At 39.9% G+C, this 23,549-nt stretch overlaps 1 protein-coding gene across 1 annotated transcript in view; it reads left to right on the top strand.

The window, feature by feature from the left end:
* LOC150076380 (uncharacterized) overlaps positions 1–23,549 on the top strand; it is a 178,577-nt gene that overhangs the window by 26,365 nt on the left and 128,663 nt on the right. The window contains exon 2 of the mRNA XM_090387342.1: positions 4,098–4,120. Coding sequence (XP_090243468.1) covers positions 4,098–4,120 — 23 coding nt within the window. The remainder of the gene's footprint in view (positions 1–4,097; positions 4,121–23,549) is intronic.

Genomic DNA, 23,549 nt, shown 5'->3' with positions numbered 1-23,549 from the left:
TGCCTTGGGGGTTGCCGCTGTGTTGCGTGATGATCAAGTGCAAGCTCTGGCATTGATGTGGGCAGCTGAGAGCTTGATGGGCCCTTCAATCTAGATCCTTCGAGGGCATCCAATCTGTCCTTCAAGCTCTCATATAGGCCCATAACAACGCTAAGTTGTCGCCTCATTTCCTCACACTCGTTACATCGCGCACACACAGAGACATCCCCCTTGGCAATATCATGTCCTGTACCTGATTGCTCCACAAACATCAAGCAAGCAGTGCATTTTAAAAGGCTGTGATTCAGAAACTGCCTCCCTCAGTTCTCCCCTGAGTGACAGCACTCCATTTAGCTTGAGCCTTTTGCTTTGCTGCTCTGGTCTGAGTCACGATTCCGATTCAATTTCAGTACATTTAACCCCAAACTTGTATCCCAATGCAGTTGTAACACTATATATCTATATATATTTTTTAAGTGTCAAGTATTATCTTTGAGTTTCTTTATATAAATTCCATATCAAGTTATGTATTAATTAATTATGTTACGTTCGTAAAAACTCAGTCGTTATATATATTTAATTTAAAGTACAATTTAATTGACAATGAAGTTTAACAACATTTATAAATTTACTGATTAATTGATAATATTATATACTATACTAAGCGAATGCTATCTATTTCGGGATATAACGTTGTATCGTATAACAATGGTGGCAAGTTACGAACGGTAAATCTGTGGACACTTAAATATTAATTAACTTCCAAAATTTTGCTGAATTTTGCTCAGAATAAATCAAGGATCTTGCTTAGGTCTATTAGCTACTTACAGAAAATAATTTAATATAACAATTGGTCAGTAAAGTGGCTAACTATAGCTAAAAACTTCTGGTTTGCCGGCGCAAAATTTGTAAAACACATGGATTGGATACCCTTACCGATACTAAGTAATAACTTACAAAATCTCTATCTATGTTAAAATTTAACTAAGTATCGTAACTAGGAATATAGAGCTACTCTAGAAAATAAGTTAATATGCCAATCCAAGCCAATTTAAGTTAATAAAACAGAAAAAACTTCTCTATGTTTCTCAGCAGTAAAAACTTCGCCTGCACAAGGCCACTGTCGTCCCCCGGCTCCCAAAGGGATACCAGAAGTTTATCAAGCTCTAACGTGGAGCTAAATGATTTTGTAATAACTGAGGAGAAAGTGGAAGAGAAATTGAATTTAAACTTAAGAAAATCACCTGGTGTGGATAGGATCTATTCAGTTATATTAAGAGAGTCAGCAAAGGAAGTAAGCAAACTCTTAGCCATAATTATGAGAACATCCTTATATTCAGGGGAGTTCCCCACGGACTGGAGATGTGCAGATGTTTTCCCAATTCACAAAGGGGGAATCAAACTTTAATGCAAGTAATTACAGACCTATTAGGTTTGCTTCTGTTCTAGTGAAAATAATGGAGTCACTGGTAAAAGTAATGCAGGATCATCAAGACAAGGGCACAATTATACTTCAAACACAGCATGGGTTTGTTAAGGGAAAATCTTGTTTTCCCAATTGGATTGGTTACTTCGATGTGGTCCCAAAGGAGCTGAATGCAAAAAATAATTTGATGGCATATACGTACTTGGATTTCAGGAAAGCTTTTGATACTGTTGCATATAAAAGACTGCTGTATGAATTGGAGCAGTGTGACATTAAGGTCAAGTTGCTGCTGTGGATAAGGGGATGATTTTTGGGAGAAGACAGAGTTGTAATCAATGGACATAGCTCTTCATGGACTAATGTTATTAGTGGATTCCCCAGGGTTCGATGTTGGGCACATTGTTGTTTTCCGTATTTATCAGTGATATTGATGAAGGCATATTAGGCTTAAGGTTAATGTCCAAGTTTGCAGATGATACAACAGTTAGCAGGGTGGTTAATGACATTATGCTACTGTAATAGTTAATAATAGTAATAGCAATATGTTACTGCAACAGTTCCTATAAAAGTTACTCAGACAGGCTGAGAAATGGCAATTGCAGTTTAACATTGATAAATGCAAAGTACTGCACATGGGTAGCATTAACCCCATAGTGTAACATATGGGATTCACTTAAGTAGAAAGGGTGAAAGAATAAGAATATTTGCCAATGCTATTGAGATAGTGTTAGGTGGGTCAGAAAACCTGCTAGGTTGGAGGGATACATGGACTAATATATTAACAGTAGTCGCTGGCAGGGATGAAAGTGATTCTTGCACTGCTTCTACTGGAATGAGTAGCAGCCTGGAAAACAAGGTGCGGGGGATTTCAGATACTGCTCGGTGTCATTGTGGAACGAGTAAATACATGGGCTGTGTTAGGGTAGCTAAGAATAAAAACAGGTGCCTGTATACTTGCATGAACACCAATGCTAGAAGTTTGGTAAATAAATTTGATGTATTTGAGGTGTTGGTCAAAACATCAAAGGCAGATATTGTTGGAATATCAGAGACATGGTGTCACACAGATGTAAGGAATGTAGAAATGGAATTTGGGGAGTACAATGTGTACAGGAAGGATGGACAGGACAGGATAGGAAGGAGGAGGAGGAGGAGGGGTATTGCTATTAATTAAGAAACACATAAAATCTAAGGAAGTGCAGCCAGTTGCCATGGTTGAACAGTGCATTGTGGTCAGTTTGGTGTGACATAAGAACCGGGGAAGGAAAATTCAGAGTAGGAGTGCGTTATAGGCCTTATGACAGATGAGTATAATGAAGAACTGTACAAAGAAATAGAGTGGGCCCAGTAAATCAGATTGTCCTATAATGGGGGATTTTAATTTCCTATTTCCTAGATATTGGCTGGAACTTCTGGGTTGGTCACTCACACACTGGCAAGGCTTTTCTGGATTTATTGGATCATTGTTTTCTACATAGTATGTTTGGAAGGCAACTAGAGGGAGTAATACTCTTGATCTGATTATCAGTAGTGATTCTTCATGCATTAAGAATCTGCAGATAAAGGAACCAGTAGGTGGCAGTGATCACAGTGTGCTGTAGTGGGATTTATTCAAAGAGGTAACTACCATAAGGGTAAAGAGAGGGCGTTTTGCTTTCGTAAAGTGACTACGGTGGTCTGAGACAGTATTTAAATTCTGTATGGTGGGACCAACTGATGATGTTACCTACAGAAAATTCTAAATGGGAAGCATTCAAAGAACTTATCTTGGAAGCTACTAGGCTTTACATACCAACTAAGAAATATTGTTCAAGGTTTAGGCCTAAATGGATGTCAGAAAACTAATGAGACAAGTGGCAGAGAAGAAAAATGCATGGAATACATATAAATTAATAGGTAACAGTGAAGCCCACGGTAGAAATAAGCTGGTCTGTAATCAAGTCACAAAGGAGGGTAAGCAGGCAAAAGCAGATTATGAGAAATCTTTGGCAAAGGTTGCAAAGAAAAACAGCAGAGTTCTTTACTTATGTAAACTTTAGAAGGAAAGGGATGAATCAGATTGGTCCGCTTGATATCAGTGGTTCAACTGTTAATGATCCTGCTCAGGTAGCTAACAAGTTGAATGAGTATTTTGCATGTATTTTTATACATGAAGAGTTATTCAGGGAGGAGAATGCCAGAGGTGTATTAAAATCATTTAGCTCACTGCCAGAGTTTATTAAACTCTGGCAGTGAGCTAAATGATTTTTTAATAACTCAGAGCAAAGTAGAGGAGAAATTGTTGAAGATAAACATAAGGAAGACACCTGGGGTGGATAGGATCTATACAGTTGTATTAAAGGAGGCAGCAAATTATTAAGCAAACCCTTAGCCATAATTATGAGAGCTTCCTCGGACTCAGAGGAGCTACCCATGGACTGGAGATGTGCAAATGTGACGCCTATTCATAAAGGAGGATCAAAGGGTGATACAAGTAATTACAGACCTGTTAGTTTAACTTCTGTTCTGGGAAAAGTAGTGGTTAAAGAAGCAATGCAGGATCATCTAGACAAGAATAAAGTTATAGTTCAGACATAGCATGGATTTGTTAAGGGGAAGTCTTGTCTGACCAATTTGATTAGATAGTATGATATGGTCACAAAGCAACTGGATTCAAAGAATAATTTTAATATATCATATACTTGGATCTGAGGAAGGCTTTTGAAACTGTTGCACATGGAAGACTGCTCTTTATCAATTGGAACAGTGTGGCATTGGGAGCAAATTGCTGCTATGGATAAAGGGATGGTTGTTTGGGAAAAGACAGAGAGTGGTAATCAATGGACACTGCGCTTCTTGGAGTAATGCTATTAGTGGAGTCCCCTAGGGTTCAGTGTTGGGCCCATTGTTGTTTTCTGTAATTATTAATGATTTTGATGATGGCATATCAGGCTTAATGTCTAAGTTTGCAGACGATATGAAAGTTGGCAGGGTTGTTAATGACACTAATGCCAGTAGGCTACTGCAACACAATCTAGAAAAGTTGAGCAGATGCGCTGAGAGGTGGCAGCTGCAGTTTAACATTGACAGATGTAAAGTACTGCATATTGGTAGCAGTAACCCCAGATTAACGTATCAACTGTGTGGTACCACACTGCGGGTGTTAGATAATGAAAAGGACCTGGGGTAATCGTGCAGTGAGATATGAAGTTTTCTGAGCAGTGCATACTGCCTGCAAGAGTAGCTCGTGGTGTCTTGTCAATGATATATAGGAATTTTCCTAGCAGGGAAAAGGAGGTAACTTTCCCCTTGTATAAGGCAATGGACAGGTCACACCTGGAGTATTGTAGACAGGTCTGGAAGCCTCATTTTAGGAAGGATGTAGAGTTGCTGGAATGAGTACAGAAAAGGGCAACAAGATTAGCGAATGGAACAAAGGGTTGCTCTTACGAAGAAAGGCTTAAGTTTTGCAAATTACAGTGTCTGGAGACTAGGCACCAGTGTGGTGATCTGATTGAGGTGTATAAAGCCTTGAATGGTTTGAGCATGCTCAATGCTGATGGGATTCTTCCTCTTGCTCAGAATAATTGCCTGAGAAGGCACAAATTCAAATTGAGGAAAGACATTTGTAGAATAGTTGTGTGGAAGTTTGCCTTTAGCCAGTGGGTGGTTGATTTCTGGAACAAACTTCCAACTGTTGTAGAAGTTGACAGCTTAAATAAATTGAAGTGAAAACTAGAGAAACATTTGGAGTGAATGGATGGGTGAAATGGAAAGGTGTTTTTTTTTTTTTTTGATTGATGCTGTGTAAGCCTGCTTTCTTGCATCTAATGCTAATGCTAACAGTTTCTATAAAAGTTAGCCAGACAGGCTGAGAAATGGCAAATGCAGTTTAGCATTGATAAATGCAAAGTACTGCATGTGGGTAGCATTAACTCCACAGTGTTACATGCCAAATGTGTGGTACTTCATTCAGGTTAATGGAAAATGAAATCGACCTGAGGGTAATTGTGCATTCAGATATGAAGTTCTATGAGCAATGCAGACAGACTGACAGGCTAACTCATAGGGTTTTTATCAATGATATACAGGAATTTCGCTAACAGGGATAAGGTGGTGATTATCCCACTGTGAAAGGTAATGGTCAGGCCATTGCCTTTTACAGTTCCACACCTCGAGTACTGCATATAGGTATGGCAGCCTCATTTTAGGAAGGATATGGAGCTGCTGGGATGAGTAGAGAGAGAGGCGGCAGTGAAATTGGTGACTGGGACAAAGGTGTGCCCTTACCAATAAAGGCTTTAGTTCTGCAAATTGCAGTGTCTGGAGACTAGGTACGTGCAAGTTAATCTGATTGAGGTGTTTAGGGCTTTGAATGGATTGTGCATGCTCAATGCTGATGGGATTCTTCTTGCTTCACAACGCAATAGGGGGCACACAAATTCAAATGATGAATGATGTTTGCAGAATAGATTTGTTGGAGTTTGTCTTTAGCGAACAGATGGTTGTTTGTTGGAACAAACTTCGTTCTATTGTTTTGGAAGTTGATAGTCTAAATAAATTCAAGGAAGAGCTAGACAATCTGTTTGAGGCGATGAATAGGGGAAATGGTAGGTGTCTCTTTTTTTTTTTTTTTTTGCTGATGCTGTCCAAGCTCACTTGCATCATTTGCCACTGCTAATTCTATATACGGGGTAATATATACACTGACAATTAGAGGCATTGGTCACTTTCACTTATTTTTTGGTTTAAGCTCTTTATCATCTGGACCTTTTTTTTGTAATATTTGGATCTGAAATTTAAATCAGACCAAGTATTACTATTTAGATTTTATGATTTTTAAATTGATATTTTGACTAATCATCTGTTTTTTTTTTTAAGATTTATTGTTTTTTGCTCTTATAGCCAATATTTGCAGAATTGTAGCAAAGTTTCAAATGAATGTGCAGTGGTATCAAAAGCTTTCCTGAAATCCAAGTGTATGATGTCAAAATTATTTTTTGTATCCAGTTCCTTTGTCTATCCCCTTCCCTATCTCTTCCATCATGCAGTATGATTGATGACTTTTGAGGTTATGATGAACATCATGGCGAGATCTAATATTCCTTACATTTCGAGGGTACAGCTCTAAAACGGTGTTCGCAGGCCGGCCGCTAGTTCGTACACCGGACTGAACCTATTGGTAACTCTCTAGGAAGCTTCCGGATCAGCTAGTGTATAATCTTGCTACCTCTACTCTGCCAGATAGTGACTGGAGGTAGTCCGAGTAGTGTGTATGCGGGCAGCATTGTCGAGGCCATGTTATGTCAAGGATCTGGGTATATTCTTACCACATGTACGCCATATCCAAAAATTTCATTACTTCATACAGCATGTCCCACCTACTTTTCCTTACTATTGAATACACCATGAATTGTCAAACTAATAGAGCAAGCTTATCTGTGAAAAGATCTAAACCTCCCAAGGACTTCCTAATTCATTTCACAAATATACGTGGTCTATGAAAATGCAACCATTTTCACTTATGACGGGACGTTCATGAGGAGAACAAGCGCCCCATACTTTTGTGACTATGCTGTATATTTGGAGCAACACCTGCTCGCGGGGAGAAGGCGGAAATATTTCTGGTTCCCCGCACGTGCAGTGAAAGTCACCCCGTGGAGCGTCAGCCCTCCGCCGGTCGCCTGTTATCTAACAGCTGGAGGTCATTTGTCCGAGCGGAGTGGACAGACGTCCGGGCGCATTTGTTGACAAAACAGCAAAGGAACGTGATTCTCGTGTGGAGATGCGAGGCTACATCTTCCAAATGACACTTTTGGGATAAACAGAATAAGACGTCCACTGGAGGTTTGTGTTTTTTGAAAGTCTGGTGTGAGGAAGTGAACGAACTTGTGGCCATCAGGTCTTTGTCCAGTCTGAAGGCACAAACCCTACCAAAATAAAGTCTCCTCCGCACCACCTCCATAAATCCAATATTTTATGTGAGCAGAGCTCCAAAATCGACAGTCCTAAAATTGTTGTTGAACTGTTGAAATTAACCAGAACAAATACGCAGGGGAAAGCAAAAGGTGAGGGGGAGATATATATACGAACCTAGGGAAAAGCACAGGGAGTTCAGGCTGTGACGAGTTGAGAGTTGGCAGTTCGGAGTTAACAGTTGGGAGTTCTGAGTTTGGTTTTGTTGAAGCGAAGTCTGAAAGTAGAAGCGAAAGTGTGAACGAGAGAAAAAGAGAGAAGGTGTCTGAGCTCCTGAGAAAATACAGAATCCTGTTCGAGAGAAAGCAGATCCAACCACGGATAAAAGAGTAGCAGAAATGACCGAGATTGACGATCTTCCCAGAGTATCAACTCCTGAAGATATGCAGATTGAGTCTGGTAAGTCAACTTTCCATGTCCCATTAAACAACTGAACTAGATAGTGTAAAAGGCGATCCTATTTACCCTTACATAGACTTCTCTCCTCATAATAACTTATCTTGTTAAGTATAGAGAATAAGCGATATTTTGAACTTAAGGAACACACATCACATTATAAGTTTAACATTATGATCTCTTTATAATTGTTATGCTACAAACGTCATTAGTGTCTTACATGAACCACTGAGATGTTTTTGCCTCGACGGGATGTACTTGGAGTTTCCTACAACAGACAGCAAGCACGAAACTACACGAAGAACAACACTACCACTACTATTCAGCTAGTAAATTTACATTAAGAAGCTAACTATATATTAACGTAACGAGGAGTAAGCCAAATGTTACATGCCCTATTCTAAAAACTATACTTGTTTACTGAGTGTACATCTTATTTGTCTTGTGTAATAAACCATGTTTTGTTTAACAACCTTTGCCTCATGATTACTCTCTGATGACACATGATTCCTTGAATGGATTACTGATAAAGAACTTTGTTAAGGCGGCGCTTTTGATTCTAGTCAAATAGAAAGGAATCAAAGGTGAAAATCACAACGCAATCTTGATGTTGCAGATTTGCTCAACGTCCATCTGAGTAAGTTTTTAGAACACGGGATTTGTCCTAACTAACTGCCAGACGATTACATGAAAGCCAGGTTTCTCCGGATGTAAATATTAGTGTAACTCTTGCAAAGAACATTTATTCCTAACTGACACATCACACCATAACTGAGAATTGTTGGAACCCTAGCAGGTTTATACTATAACGGAGTAAAAGACCTGCACAACAGGTCTCAATTCTAATCTCAACGATGTCCATTTCCACTTGCAGTCTGCCAAACCCCATGTTCTTTTTCTGACAGAATCTCAGTTATCGGTTGATTCATCTACTGCTCATCTCAGATGCCCAAATTATTCGCTGTATGATTCCTTTCGACTCAAAGGTGGTACTTGTGCATATGTCCGTTCTGATATTCCCTGTCAGAGACTTGGCAATTTGGAACCTCCTCTCTTTGATCTTCTCTGGCTTAAAATCTCTCTACCTCATTGTGTCAAATTCATCTGTTGTCTCTACCGTTCTCCCAACTCCACTAATCACTTGGAGCTCTTTGACTTCCTCTCTTTGCAACTTGACTTTCCCCAGTCCAACTTTCCTAACAGTGAAGTAATTTTCCTTGGTGATTTTAATGTTCACAACTCCAGCTGGCTTCTGTTTTCTAGTCACACCGACCCAGCAGGTCGAGATGCTGAGGCTTTTGCAATTACTAATGACCTAGCACAGATTGTTCATTTACCTACAAGAATAACAGACAATCCTAATCATACAGCCAATACGCTTGATCTTTTTCTCACAAACAACCCTTCTAAGTACACTGTCGAAGTGAGAGGTCCTTTAGGCACTTCAGATCACAACTTGGTGATTGTCTCTTCTCCAATGGAACCTTTATCTCATGACTATTCCCAACCACGTGTTGTTTGGCATTACAAGAATGCAAAATGGTATGACCTACGAGACTTCTTTTCTTCTTTTCCATGGTCGGATTACTGTTTCAAAACTTCTGATGTCAACGTTTGCTCAGATCGTGTCAGTAAAATTATTCTTGCAGGAATGGAATCCCTTATTCCACACTCCACTTTAAAATCTCGTCCATTATCTAAACCTTGGTTTTCCAATAAATGTGCTAAGGCTATCCAAGAGAAGAATGTTGCATATCGTAATTGGCTTGTTTCTAATTCTTCAGTTTCATTTTCTGCTTACACCAAAGCTTGCAACAGTTGTAAAGCAGTTATTAATCAGTCCAAACTAGAGTTTGAACAGGCTAAGAGTAGAAAACTTGCTTCTTGCTCTAATGGTAGCCGAGTATTCTTGTCTCTTGCCAAAGCTATTGGCCGCAACTTTTGCCCATCTTTGCTCCCACCTCTGTCCAAACCAGATGGTTCTGTTGCCACTTCAGCCAAGGATAAAGCTGACCTGCTAGCATCCCATTTTTCTTCCAGCTCATGTATTAATGATCTTGGTAAAACACCTCCCACCATTCCCAACACGCTCCATTCAATGCCTCCTGTGGCCTTCCGTCAAAAGGATATCAGAAGGATTTTGAATCTTGATGCTAAGAAAGCTCCAGGTCCTGATGGTATTTCTCCACTTGTTCTCAAAACCTGTGCTCCTGAACTTACTCCTATTCTTTGCCGCCTTTTTTCACTTTCTTATTCCAAAGGTGTTTTTCCTTCTGCTTGGAAATTTGCTCATATCCAGCCAGTTCCTAAAAAGGGTGACAAATCCCTCCCATCCAATTATCGTCCCATTGCAATTACTTCTACTCTTTCTAAACTAATGGAGAAATCAATTAACCGCCAACTCTTAAACTACCTAGAAACCTTCCGTCTGATCAACGATCACCAGTATGGATTCCGTCAGTGTCGATCCACTGGAGATATTCTCGCTTATATTACCCATTTATGGACTAATTCAATGGAAAGGTTTGGTGAAACACAAGTAGTTGCTCTTGACATCTCAAAGGCTTTTGATCGTGTTTGGTATAAAAGTCTTTTAAACAAGCTTCCATCTTATGGTTTGCCAACTATTTTTAGTAATTGGTTATCCAGTTTTCTCTCTGATCGCTCACTGAGGGTGATGGTAGATGACTCTCTATCTTCTAACTTCTCCACTAATGCCGGTGTCCCCCGAGGTTCAGTTGTTTCCCCCACTCTTTTCCTCTTGTATATTAATGACCTTCTTCCATTAACTGGAAATCCTATCCATAGTTTTGCCGATGATAGCACATTGCATTCAACTTTCCATTTTGAGAAACCTTGTCCTGCTCAATCAGCTTCAACTTCTCGAAAATCTGCTACCAATTCCTTAAATGCCGATCTTCAGGTAATTCTCCAGTGGGGCAAAGACAACTTAGTTGATTTCAACCCTTCTAAAACTCAGTCTTGTCTTATATCTCACAAAAAGGATTCTTCTGCTCCTATGCTGATCTTTAGCGGACGTGCTTTAGTGACACTCCGATTTCTAGGCAAAATGATATATCTCTTTTGGGGATTACCCTGACTTCTAATCTCCCTTGGCACAAGCACATTACAAATATTGCTTCCTCTGCATCTAAAAAACTTGGTTTTCTCTTTCACTCTCAGCGTTACTTTTCTTCCAAACAGCTGCTCACTCTGTATAAATCGCAAATCCGCCCTGCCATGGAATATTGTTCCCACATCTGGGGTGGTGCCCCCAAAACCTCTCTCAGGCTTCTTGATTCCATTCAGAAGAGGGCAAATAGGTTAATTAATGATTCATCTCTAACAGAGTCTCTCCACTCGCTTTCTCATAGACGTACTGTTTCTGCTGCATGCCTCTTTTACAGATACTTCCATGGGCACTGTTCTTCTGAATTGGCTTCTATAATTCCTGCTCTCTCTTTCAAAACAGTCCGAACATGTGCCGCCACTAGCCAACATCCATTTACTGTCCAACTTCAAACCCACAAAATACCAACTTTTCATCTTCCTCATTTATTCATTCAACTGCCGTTTTCTGGAACAACCTTCCTTCATACGTATTTCCTGAAAATTACAATCTACAGAAGTTCAAGTCCAATGTCAACAAATATCTTCTTTCGTCTTCTTAACCTCAAACCCAAGCACGGTACTAAGTACTATAGGTTCTAATACCTCTCGTGTTTGGGGTTCACGTAAAAAAAAGAAAAAATATTATAGTATCCACACAAATTGGCCAGACAAGATCTCCTATTAACAAACAAATGCTGTGTCTGAATTATAACGGCACTTCTGTTTAGATCAGGGGTGGTGAATCTATGGCATGCATGCCCAAAGTGGCATGTATACAAATTTTTTGGCACGTGGAAATGAGGGCGTCCTAAAAAAATTTCAGCCTTCGAAACGACATCACTTGTGACCTGCGCATGCCCGTTGTCTCTGCCAGGCATTTAGTCACATCATACCATTTAGCAAATAGCTGTATTCAAGCAGTGATTTGTTTGAAGTCTAAGTGGGATGAAATTGTGTGATTAAATGTCTTGAATATTGCCTTTCGAGGGCATGCGAAAAATTTTGGGGGCACGCATTTTTGAACCCACCCTTAAAAAGGTTTGCCACCCCTGATCCAGATGGTTCTGCATTACTTGTTTAACCAGTGACTGCATTATTTTCCCTGGGACAGTACCCATGTCACCCTTTGATCTGCCTTTGTGAATTTGGGATATTCATTCATCTCCGGTCCATAGGGACCTCACTTGAATCCAAAGATGCTCTCCTAGTTATGGCTTACAGTTTGCTTACCTCCTCTGCTGATTCCCTTAATATAATTGAATTGATCCCATTCATCCCATGAAAGAATTCCTTGTGCGAATGTAGATGCAAAATACAGGCAGTTCTCGCTTTACGAGTTCCTGGGGTTACGAGTCTCCCCCCCAAGTATCAAGTATCAACAAAATCGAAAACATGAACATTAATTGCAAAAAATGAATGTTAAACATTCATAAATACCACATTCCAAACCACATGCATAGCTATACAATACAGTGTATCCTGCTTTACGATATTAATCAGTTCCAGATACACCATTGTATCGTTAAAACATAGGGCTCCTGGAGCAGGATTAGATCTATTTGTTTTTCCTCAGCCTTTATCTTCAGCTGGTCTGCAATGACTCTTGCTCTCTGCGCATTTAATTGTACAATTCTTATCTCTAGTTGGTAATTGGGAGAAGGAATTCTATCCATAATTTATCCGCATTTGGTAGAGACTCTTTACTTTTAGATAGGCAGGGCAGTTGGTATCTCGGATGGAATGTTTGTGTGGAGCCTTTGCAGCCTTGCAATTTGCGCAGCCTGGTGGCTGATCTCTGACAGGACAATCCTTATAGTCGTGTCCCTTTTGGGCACAGTGGCCACACGTGGATTCATGCTGGTTGCAAGTATGTGAGGTATGGCCAAAGCGGAGACACCTGTAACATCTGCGGACAGGAATATATTCTTTGAATCTATGGCTGCCCCATCCAATGAATATTCTGTTTTGAGCTCCCAGAATTTGCCATGCTCTAGTTGATAGTTCGATTACCCAGTTTACGTTTGTAGGTGACTTGGTCTTCTTTTTGTATTTCGGACTAATATCATCCACGCTAGCCTCATCTTGCAGGTATATACTTAGATTTTTATTAAAGATCTCGGCTTTCAGCTCCTCTGGTGTTAAGCTCTTGTCCACATCAAAGATCACAACTGAAGGCCCTTTTTTCTTTGGGGCTTCTGCCCTAAGCCCGAAATTTGTCATGTCGGCATTATTCAGGATGGTTTGTGCCTCCTCCCTGGTGTCTGTTTCTATTAAGACTCCGGGATGCCTGGTCTTTCTAATACTCTTTATTTTTACAGTTTTCATCTGCTCCTTGAAGTTTTTTGTGAGTGCTTCCTTGACCGCTTCACTGGTATCTAAATGTGCATCTTCCACTGGTTTAACCAAAATAACATGTGATTCAGGCTTTCTTACCGCCTTTCGTTTTTGTACTTTTCCTGGTTGGTTGGGCACATATTGAGCTCCATTCCTCAACGCCCCTGAAAAGGAGCGGGGGCGTTGTTGCATTTGTTTTTCCCCCTCCTGTGTGAGAACTTCGATTTTTGCTTTAAGCCTTTCGTGGTTGACGTGCAATTTTTGGACCACTGTCTCCATTTTACTGAAGATCTCTATCACGTCAGTTCTAATGGCAGCAGTAATCCTACTTGATTGCTTAGCCATGTATTTTTCTAGGGTTCCTCTAATGGCAATAATCTGTTCCACTGGAGTCCCAGTCAACGGGGGAACCTGGGTAATTTGGGGTTCCTGACTCTTTTTTCCTTCATGCTCAGTTTCTTGACTTTTGTTCTTCGTGGTCAGATTCACTGAATGATTCATTGGCAGCCTCTTCAGAGACTTCCTTCCTTGTTGGGACGTCTGTAGCAGACCTTCTTCTACCCTTCTCTTTCTTCTTGGCCTTTGTCTTTTAAGTTTATTCATACCTTCCCCAGTTGCCGGGGCCTCATTCCTTGAGCGGATTGGGTAATCCGTCTGTCCCTTAACTATCAGTTCAACTTCAGCGTCACTCATGTTGTTTTAGTGGGTATCTGGATTAACGAGAGGAATACAGATAAACGATTATCTACTCGTAGTAAGTTGAAGCAGAGCTCATTGTAAGTGCCAAAAAAAACCCACAAGTAATTGGTCAAATAGGAGCTGAACTAAGTTGGCGATTTTTTGCAGGCTGACTTTATTATTATTATTATTATTATTATTAATAATAATAATAATAATAAAGTCAACTTCAATGTTTTAGAAAAATATATTTACATACATTGAAAATAAATGATCAAATAGGGTAAGCAAGGATCAATAAATGATCAAATTTGTAAGCAATGGAAATAAATTACCTTATTGTATAGCTTGCCCTTCTTAAGTTCAAACAAATAAACAACAAACACGGGTGCACTATTAACTACTTTCTATTTCCTGAGAATCAAAAGGCAGAGGGTTGGAGCCTAGTTGCTCAAGGCAGGGATTAGCCTAATTGCGAGTACGTGCAGCAGGGTGGCATTCGCTCTAAGTGCTATGATACACGTGCATCCGGTCACTACTGGTAAAGCATATAATTATGTCTATCTAAAATTATCAAAATTAAGTTTACCCCAAAAATTTGGGGCCGATAGTTGGAACTTTTGTATAGATGACATCTTTAGCTTTCAGGATATCCAAAATAATCTACACTTGGTTGCATAATTGCACTTGAAATTAAAGGAAATGTAAGAGCACAAAATCACTAGACTGACACACTCACCGCCCGACTCAAGAGTCAGCTTGAGCTGTAGGGCAAATGCCCTCGAAAAAATTAATTAATATTAAAATTAATATTAAAAATAAAAAATAAAATAAAAATAAATTCGAAAAAATTAAAATTAATATGAGGGGGGCCAATAAAGCTCTCAGTTGCCCAGCTCAACGGCAGAGCTCACTTCTGTGCACCAGGCAACACACAGGCAATCTTCAAGGCAGAATGCACTGGTCCCACAGGAACTAGTTATTGTTGGTGACTCTATTGTCAGGGTGACAGGGGGAATATACTATGCAAGAAGGATAGGTGGAACAGGACCAAGGTATGTCTGCCAGGGGCAAAGATTGATGACATTGTAGGGCAGATATCATCTTTTAAGGGCACAAAAGTGATATTGTTGTACACGCTGGAACTAATGATAACAGTAAGAGATCTGCAGATTTACTCAACAAGTACAGGTCAACGTTGAAAAAAAGTCGTGAATTAGGGTTGAATGTGAAAGTGTCTCCAATTCTGCCCAGACATGATAGGAGGGAGTATATGATGAGAGCCTTGTCGATCAGTTCGGCCCTGGAGAGATTGTGCAAGGCTCAAGGGGTAGAATATTTTTCAGCCTGGTCTGTGCTTGTTGACAGGGGAGACTGCTACTACAGGGATGGGATACACTTAAATAGAAAGGGTGCAAGAATATTTGCTGATGCTATCAAGGCAGTGTTAGGTGGGTTGGAAAACTGCTAGCTTGGGGGGGGATACACAGACTAAAAGGTTAACAGTGGCTGCAGGCAAAAGTGATCTTGCACTGCTTCTATTAGAATGAACAGCAGCTTGGAAAGCAAGGCAGTGGAGATTTCCAGGACTACTGGGAATCATAGTGGAACAAGTAAATACATGGGCTGTATTAGACTAAGAGTAGAAACAGGCGCATGTACACCAATGCTAGGAGTGTAGTTTAAAAATTTAATGAGCTTGAAGTGGTGTTACACAGACATAAGCAGTGCAGAATTGGAATTTGGTGAGTGCAGTGTGTATAGAAAGGATAGACAGGACAGGAAGGGAGAAGGGGGTTGTGCTGCTAGTTAAGAAACACATAAAATATAAGAAAGTACATCCAATTCATGTTGGTGGACAATGGAATTTTGAGTCTGTTTGGTGTGATATAAGCACTGGGAAAGGAAAAATTTGAGTAGGTGTGTGTGTTATAGGTCTAATGAATCTGAGAAGTATAATGAGCACTTGTGCAGAGAAATAGTGGGCCAGTAAATTAGAGTGTCTTATAATGGGGGATTTTAATTTTCCAGATATTGACTGGAACTTGTGGGTTGGTCACTTGCGCACTATCACGGCTTTTGTGGATTTATTAGATGACTGTTTTCTACAGCAAATCAAGAGTATTATTTCCTCTGGGAGGCTACCAGAGGAAATAATACTCTTGATCTGATTATCAACAGTGATTATTCATGCATTGAGAATTTGCAGATAAAGATGACAGTGATCACAATGTACTGATGTGGGAATTACTTCAAGAAGTAATTACCATCAAGGCTAAAGGGAAGGACTTTTGTAAAGGTGACTGCAGGGGTCTCAGACAGTTTTTAAATTCTGTACAGTGGGATCAACTGATGATGTTACCAATGTTGAATTCTAAATGTGAAACCTTCAGGGACTTCATTTTGGGGGCTACTAGGCTTTTCTTTCCAACTAAGAAATACTGTTCAAGGATGGTGTTCAAGGAAATACTGTTCAAATACTGTTCAAGGCCTAAATGGATGTCGTTTGAATTAATGAGTCTCGGGGCAGGAAAGAAAAATGTATGGATGCATATAAAGTATCAGGTGACACAGAAGCCTATGGCAGATATAAGCTAGTCTGTAATCAGGTCACAAAGGAGGTTAGGCAGGCAAAGGCAAATTACGAGAAATCTTTGGCAAAGGATGCAAAGAGTTCTTTACTTATGTAAACTCTAGAAGGAAAGGGATGAATCAGATTGGACCACTTAACATAGATGGGTTGACTATTGATGATCATGCTCAGGTAGCTGATAAACTGAATGAGTATTTTGCATCTACATTCATGCATGAGGAGTAATTCAATGAGGGGAATACCAAAAGTTTATCAAACTCTAACAGGCAGCAAAGTGGAGGAGAAATTGTTGGAGTTGAACATAAGGAAGGCACATGGGGTGGACGGGATCTGTCCAGTTATAGGAGTCAACAAAGGAAGTAAGCAAACCCTTAGCCTTAATTATGAGAGCTTCCTTGGACTCAGGGGAGGTCCCCATGGACTGGGGGTGTGCAAATGTATCACCAATTCACAAAGGGGATTCAAAAGGTGACACAAATAACTATAGACCTGTTAGTTTAACTTGTGTTCTTCAGAAAATAATGGATTCACTGGTTAAAGAAGTAATGCAGGATCATCTAGACAAGACTGCAGTAATAGTTAAGACACAGCTTCTGTTTCTTAAAGGGAGATTTTGTCTGGCCAATTTGATTGGATACTATGATGTGGTCACAAAGAAACTGAATGCCAAAAATAATTTTGATATCATTTACTTGGATTTCAGCTTTTGATGCTGTTGCACACAGAAGACTGCTGCACAAATTGGAGAGGTATGGCATTAAGGGTAGGTTGCTACAATGGATAAAGGGATGGTTGATTGGGAGACGACAGGGAGTGGTAATCAGTGGACACTGCTCTTTGTGGACAAATTTTATTAGGGGATTTCCCTAGCGTTCAGTGTTGCTCATTGCTGTTTTGTCTATTTATCAACGATATTGATGAAGGTATATCAGGTTTAATGTCCAACTTTGCAGATGAAAGAATTTGCAGATAAAGGAACCACTGGGTAACAGTGGTCACAATGTACTGATGTGGGAATTACTTAAGGATGTAACTACCCTCGTTAAAGGGAAGGGCTTTTGCTTTCGTAAAGGTGACTATAGGGATCTCAGACAGTTTTTAAATTCTGTACGGTGGGTTGAACTGATGATGTTACCAACGTCGAATTCTAAATGGGAAGCCTTCGGGACTTAATTTTGGAGCCTACTAGGCTTTTCATTCCAACTAAGGAATACTGCTCAAGGTTTAGGCTTAAATGGATGTCAGATGAATTAATGAGGCTTGTGGCAGAAAAGAAGAATGTATAGGACGCATATAAAGTAGGGCGCATAGGCAGGTGGGAAGGAGCAGCAGTGCCTAGCACATGCTTCTTGATTAGACCGGGGTTCGAGCCCGTCACCACCAAATATGGAGGATGCGGAAAGGTCAGGGAATGACCACCACATATTCCCTGAGCAATATGGCCTTAGTTGCTAATGCTCCTAAAAACCAAATAACAACAACATATAAAGTGTCAAGTGACACGGAAGCCTATGGCAAGTATAAAACTAGTCTGTATTCAAGTCGCAAAGGAGGTTAGGCAGGCGAAGGCAGATTACAAGAAATCTTTGGAAAAGGACGTAAAGAAAAACAGCAAAGAGTTCCTTACTTATGTAAACTGTAGAAGGAAAGGGATGAATCAGATTGGACCACTCAACATAGATGGGTTGACTATTGATGATCATGCTGTTTCGATATCAGGGATATCTTGTTGTGATATCAGAGACGTGGTGTCACACAGATATAAGTAATGCAGAACTGGAATTTGGGGAGTACAGCATCTACAGAAAGGATACACAGGATAGGAAGGGAGGAGGGGGGTTATGCTATTAGTTAAGAAACACACAAAATCCAAGGAAGTGAAGCCAGTCGACATTGCTGGATAGTGCAGTGTCGAGTCAGTTTGGTGTGACATAAGCATTGGGAGATCAAAATTGAGAGTTGGAGGGTGCTATAGGCCTAATGACTCTGATGAGTATATTAAGAAACTGTACAGGGAAATAGATTGGGCCAGTAAATCAGAGAGTCTTATAATGGGGGATTTTAATTTCCCAGATATTGACTGGAATTTGGGGGTTGGTCACTCACACACTAGCAAGGCTTTTGTGGATTTATTGGATGATTGTTTTCTAAATCAGCATGTTCGGGAGGCAACTAGAGGGAGCAATACACTTGATTTGATAATCAGTAGTGATTCTTCATGCATTAAGAATCTGCAGATACAGGAACCACTAGGTGGCAGTGATCACAGTGTGCTGAAGTGGGATTTACTCAAGGAGGTAACTACCATCAGTGGTAAAGGGAAGGGTTATTGCTTTTGTAAAGGCAACTACGATGGTCTGAGAAAGTATGTAAATTCTATACTGTGGGACCAACTGATGATGTTACCAACAGCGGATTCCAAATGGGAAGCATTCAAAGAACTTATCTTGGCAGCTACTAGGCTTTACATACCAACTAAGAAATATTGTTCAAGGTTCAGGCCTAAATGGATGTCAGATGAACTAATGAGACATATGGCAGAGAAGAAAAATGCATGGGATACATATAAATTAACATGTAACACAGAAGCCTATGATAGATATAAGTTGATCTGTAACCAAGTTACAAAGGAGGTTAGGCAGGCGAAGGCAGATTACGGGAAATCTTTGGCAAGGGATGCAAAGAAAAACAGCAAGGAGTTCTTTACATATGTAGACTCTAGAAGGAAGGGGATGAATCAGATTGGTCCACTTGATATCGGTGGTTCAACTGTTCATGATCCTGCTCAGGTAGCTAACGAACTAAATCAATATTTTGCATCTACATTCACACATGAGGAGTTATTCAGGAAAGGGAATGCCATAGATGAAGTAAACACTGGCAGTGAGCTAGATGATCTTGTAATAATTGAGAGTAAAGTGGAGGAGAAATTGTTGAAGATAAATACAAGAAAGGCACCTGGGTGGATGGGATCTATCCAGTTATATTAAAGGAGGCAGCAAAGGAAGTAAGCAATCCTTTAGCCATAATTATGAGAGCTTCCTTGGACTCAGGGGAGGTACCCACAGACTGGAGATGTGCAAATATAACCCCGATTCACAAAGGAGGATCAAAGGCTGACACAAGTAATTATAGACCAGTGAGTTTAACTTCTGTTCCAGCAAAATTAATGGAGGCACTGGTTTAAGAAGCACTGCAAGATCATCTTGACAACAATTCAGTTATAGCTCAGACACAGCATGGTTTTGTTAAGGGAAGGTCTTGCCTGACAAATTTGATTAGATACTATGATGCAGTCACAAAAGAACTAGATGCAGGGAATAACTTTGATATTATATATTTGGATCTTTGAAAGGCTTTTGATACTGTTGCACATGGAAGACTGCTGCACAAATTGGAGCAGTGTGGCATTGGTGGCAAATTGTTGCTATGGATAAAGGGATGGTTGAGTGGCAGAAGACAGAGAGTGGTAATTAATGGACACTGCTCATCGTGAACTAATGTTATTAGTGGAGTCCCTCAGGGTTCAGTGTTGGGTCCATTGTTGTTTTCTGTATTTATAAATAATATTGATGATGGTATATCAAGCTTAATGTCCAAGTTTGCAGATGATACAAAGGTTGGCAGGGTTGTTAAGGACGCTACTGACTATGCTGCTGCAACAGGATCTGGAAAGGTTGAGCAGATGGGCTGAGAGGTGGCAAATGAAGTTTAACATTGACAAATGTAAAGTACTAAATATAGGAAACAGCAACCCTCGAGTAACGTATCAACTCAGTGGTACTACACTGACAGTGGTAAAGAATGAAAAGGACCTGGGGGTAATTGTGCAGGCAGATATGAAGTTCTCTGCAGACTGGCTGGAAGAGTAGCTCATGGTGTCTTATCAATGATATACAGGAATTTTTCTTGCAGGGATAGGGAGGTGATTATTCCCTTGTATAAGGCAATAGTCAGGCCGCACCTTGAGTACTGTATACAGGTCTGGAGGCCTCATTTCAAGAAGGATGTAGAGCTGCTCGAACAAGTACAGAGAAGGGCAACAAGGTTAGTGAATGGAACGAAGGGTTGCTCTTACGAAGATAGGCTTAAATTTTGCAAATTACAGTGTCTGGAGACTAGACACTGGCGAGGTGATCTGATAGAGGTGTATAAAGTCTTGAATGGTTTGAGCATGCTCAATGCTGATGGGATACTGATTCTTTTTTCTCAGAATAATCACCTGAGAGGGCATAAATTCAAATTGAGGAAAGACAGATGTAGGATAGATGTGTGGAAATTTGCCTTTAGCCAGCGGGTAGTTGGTTGGTGGAACAGACTTCCATCCCTTGTTGTGGAAGTTGATAGGCTAAATAAATTTAAGGCTCAGCTGGACAGGTATTTTGAACGAATGGAGGGGTGAAGTGGAACGGTTTTTTTTTTTTTTTTTTTTGGCTGATGCTGCAAAAGCTTGCTTTCTTGCATCATATGCCTCTACTAATGCTCAGGTAGCTGATAAACTGAATGAGTATTTTGCATCTACATTCATACATAAGGAGTTATTCAATGAATGGAGTGCCAGAAGTTCATCAAACCCTAACAGGGAGATAAGTGATTTTGTAATTACTGGGAGCAAAGTGGAGGAGAAATTGTTGAAGTTAAACATAAAAAAGGCACCTGGGGTGGATGGGATCTATCCAGTTATATTACAGGAGGCAGCAAAGGAAGTAAGCAAATTCTTAGCCATAATTATGAGAGCTTCCTTGGGCTTTGGGGAGGTTCCCATGGACTGGAGGTGTGCGAATGTATTACCAATTCACAAAGGGGGTTCAAAAGGTGACACAGATATCTATAGACCTGTTAGTTTAACTTGTGTTCCAGAGAAAATAATGGAATCACTGGTTAAAGAAGCATTGCAGGATCATCTAGACAAGAATGCTGTTATAGTTAAGACACAGCATGGGTTTGTTAAATGGAGGTCTTGTCTGACCAATTTGATTGGATACTATGATGTGGTCATAAAGGAACTGAATGCCAAAAATAATTTTGATATCATATACTTGGATTTCAGGAAAGCTTTTGATACTGTTGCACATGGTAGACTGCTGTAAAATTCGGAGAGGCATGGCATTAAGGGTAAGTTGCTACAATGGATAAAGGGATGGTTGAGTGAGAGACGACAGAGAGTGGTAACCAATGGATATTGCTGTTCGTGGACAAATGTTATTAGTGGAGTTCCCCAGGGTTGGGCCCATTATTGTTTTGTTTATTTATCAATGATATTGATCAGGTTTAATGTCCAAATTTGCAGATGATACAGATGTTGGCAGGGTTGTTAACGACAGTAAAGGCAGTATGCTACTCCAACTGGATCTAGATAAGTTGGGCAAATGGGCTGAGAAGTGGCAACTGAAGTTTAACAGTGATAAATGTAAATTACTGCATACGGGTAGTAGTAACCCAAGAGAAATGTACCAACTGTGTGGTACTACACTCGGGGAAGTGGAGAATGGAAAAGACCTGGGGGTAATTGTGCATTCAAATATGAAGTTCGCTGAGCAGTGCAGATGGACTGCCATGGCAGGTCCTGGAGTCTTGTCAATGATATATAGGAATTTTGCTAGCAGGGAGATGGAAGTGATTATCCCATTATACAAGGCAATGGTCAGGCCACACCTAGATTACTGTGTACAGGTCTAGAGGGGTGAAACGGGAGGGTTTTTTTTTGGCTGATGCTGCATAAGCTTGCTTTCTTGCATCATATGCCTCTACTAATGCTAATACTAGTTGCAATTTTTGCGTGCCGTGTTTTTTGTTATTGATTACTTGTTTTCTTTTTTACTGTTTTAAATTTTAAAACAAAAAAAAATCAGTACACAGAAATATAATTAGTTAGTATGTACATATGACAATATTAATTAAGCTATGTATGTAAGCATAAATTGATTTTAATTTTACTAACTTTTGGAAAATATTCTTCCAGTTTTCACATATTTAATTTTGTTAATGGGTAATTGGAAAAGTGTAAATTTGTGATCTACTTTTATAGCATGTGGATAATATTCTTCCTCTTTTCACCTATTAGAATCACCATTTAATAGAATTAAAGTTCGCTTTGCAACATAATCACAATGACCGGTGCTTACTGCATATCGTATACTGAATGGTATTTTATTATGGAGAGTCTGTTGTAAAATGATTTGATCATGAAAGTGTAAAGTGCGTTAGTTGTCTGACGGAACCAGGGGTTCCCCCCATCTCCGTGTTGTATTCTTTGCGAGTGACAGAGAACTCTGTGGAGGCCAGCAATTTAAAAGTGTGGGTAGTGGTCTGTTGTGTTGTTTCTCTGACCATTTAGCCATTGGGACCCACCATTGCCCACACTGTGCCACGAGGAGCCAGGTCAGGCACCTAGTAAATTATTTAAGTATGTTGGCAGGCTCCACCACCTAATTTCCACGGATTTCAGTGGCTAGGCCTATATATATAGGCTTAGAACATTTTCCGCCATAAAAATACATGGGCGTGGCTAAAATTATCTTTCCCGGTCAAAACAGCGCTCAGTGGGTAGGGGGAAGAGGGGTGACAAAATCGCGAGCGTGGATGTTTCTCGCTAATCCTTGTTCAGTATGTGTTATGCGCTTGTGATGGAAGGGTTCGTCATTTGCCTTTAATTTATATGCTTATAAATTGAATAAATTTATCAATTTATAAATTGATTTACTTAGAAAAATGATAAATCTACCGTTTTGCAGTGTAAAACAGACTTTTTTGAGTGTGTTAATGGAAGAAAGGGACTTTATTGTGGACAAGTTCTTTCTAACCCGTACAAAAATATGGCTACGAATAACAAGGGAAATGTGAAAAGAAGGTGATGACATTAGCGAATAAAATTGAGTTGTTGGATAAATTTTCTAATGGTGAAAGTGTCTCCTCAGTGGCAAAACATTATAAAATCAATGAGTCAACGGTACGATCAATCAAAAAATCGGAAGAAAAAATCCACCGTAGTTTCCGTGAAAACGCGCTAATTGCTTCAAAAATTTGCTCTGTAACTCGTGATGTTAAATTAGAAAAAATGGAAAAAGCTTTAAATCT

The sequence above is a fragment of the Mastigoproctus giganteus genome, chromosome 13 (assembly GCF_048544385.1).
Source record: "Mastigoproctus giganteus isolate SK-2022 chromosome 13, ASM4854438v1, whole genome shotgun sequence".
In the NCBI taxonomy this organism is placed as follows: domain Eukaryota; kingdom Metazoa; phylum Arthropoda; class Arachnida; order Uropygi; family Thelyphonidae; genus Mastigoproctus; species Mastigoproctus giganteus.
The sequence above is the reverse complement of the archived record's forward strand: the minus strand, read 5'-3'. Positions and strand labels throughout refer to the sequence as shown.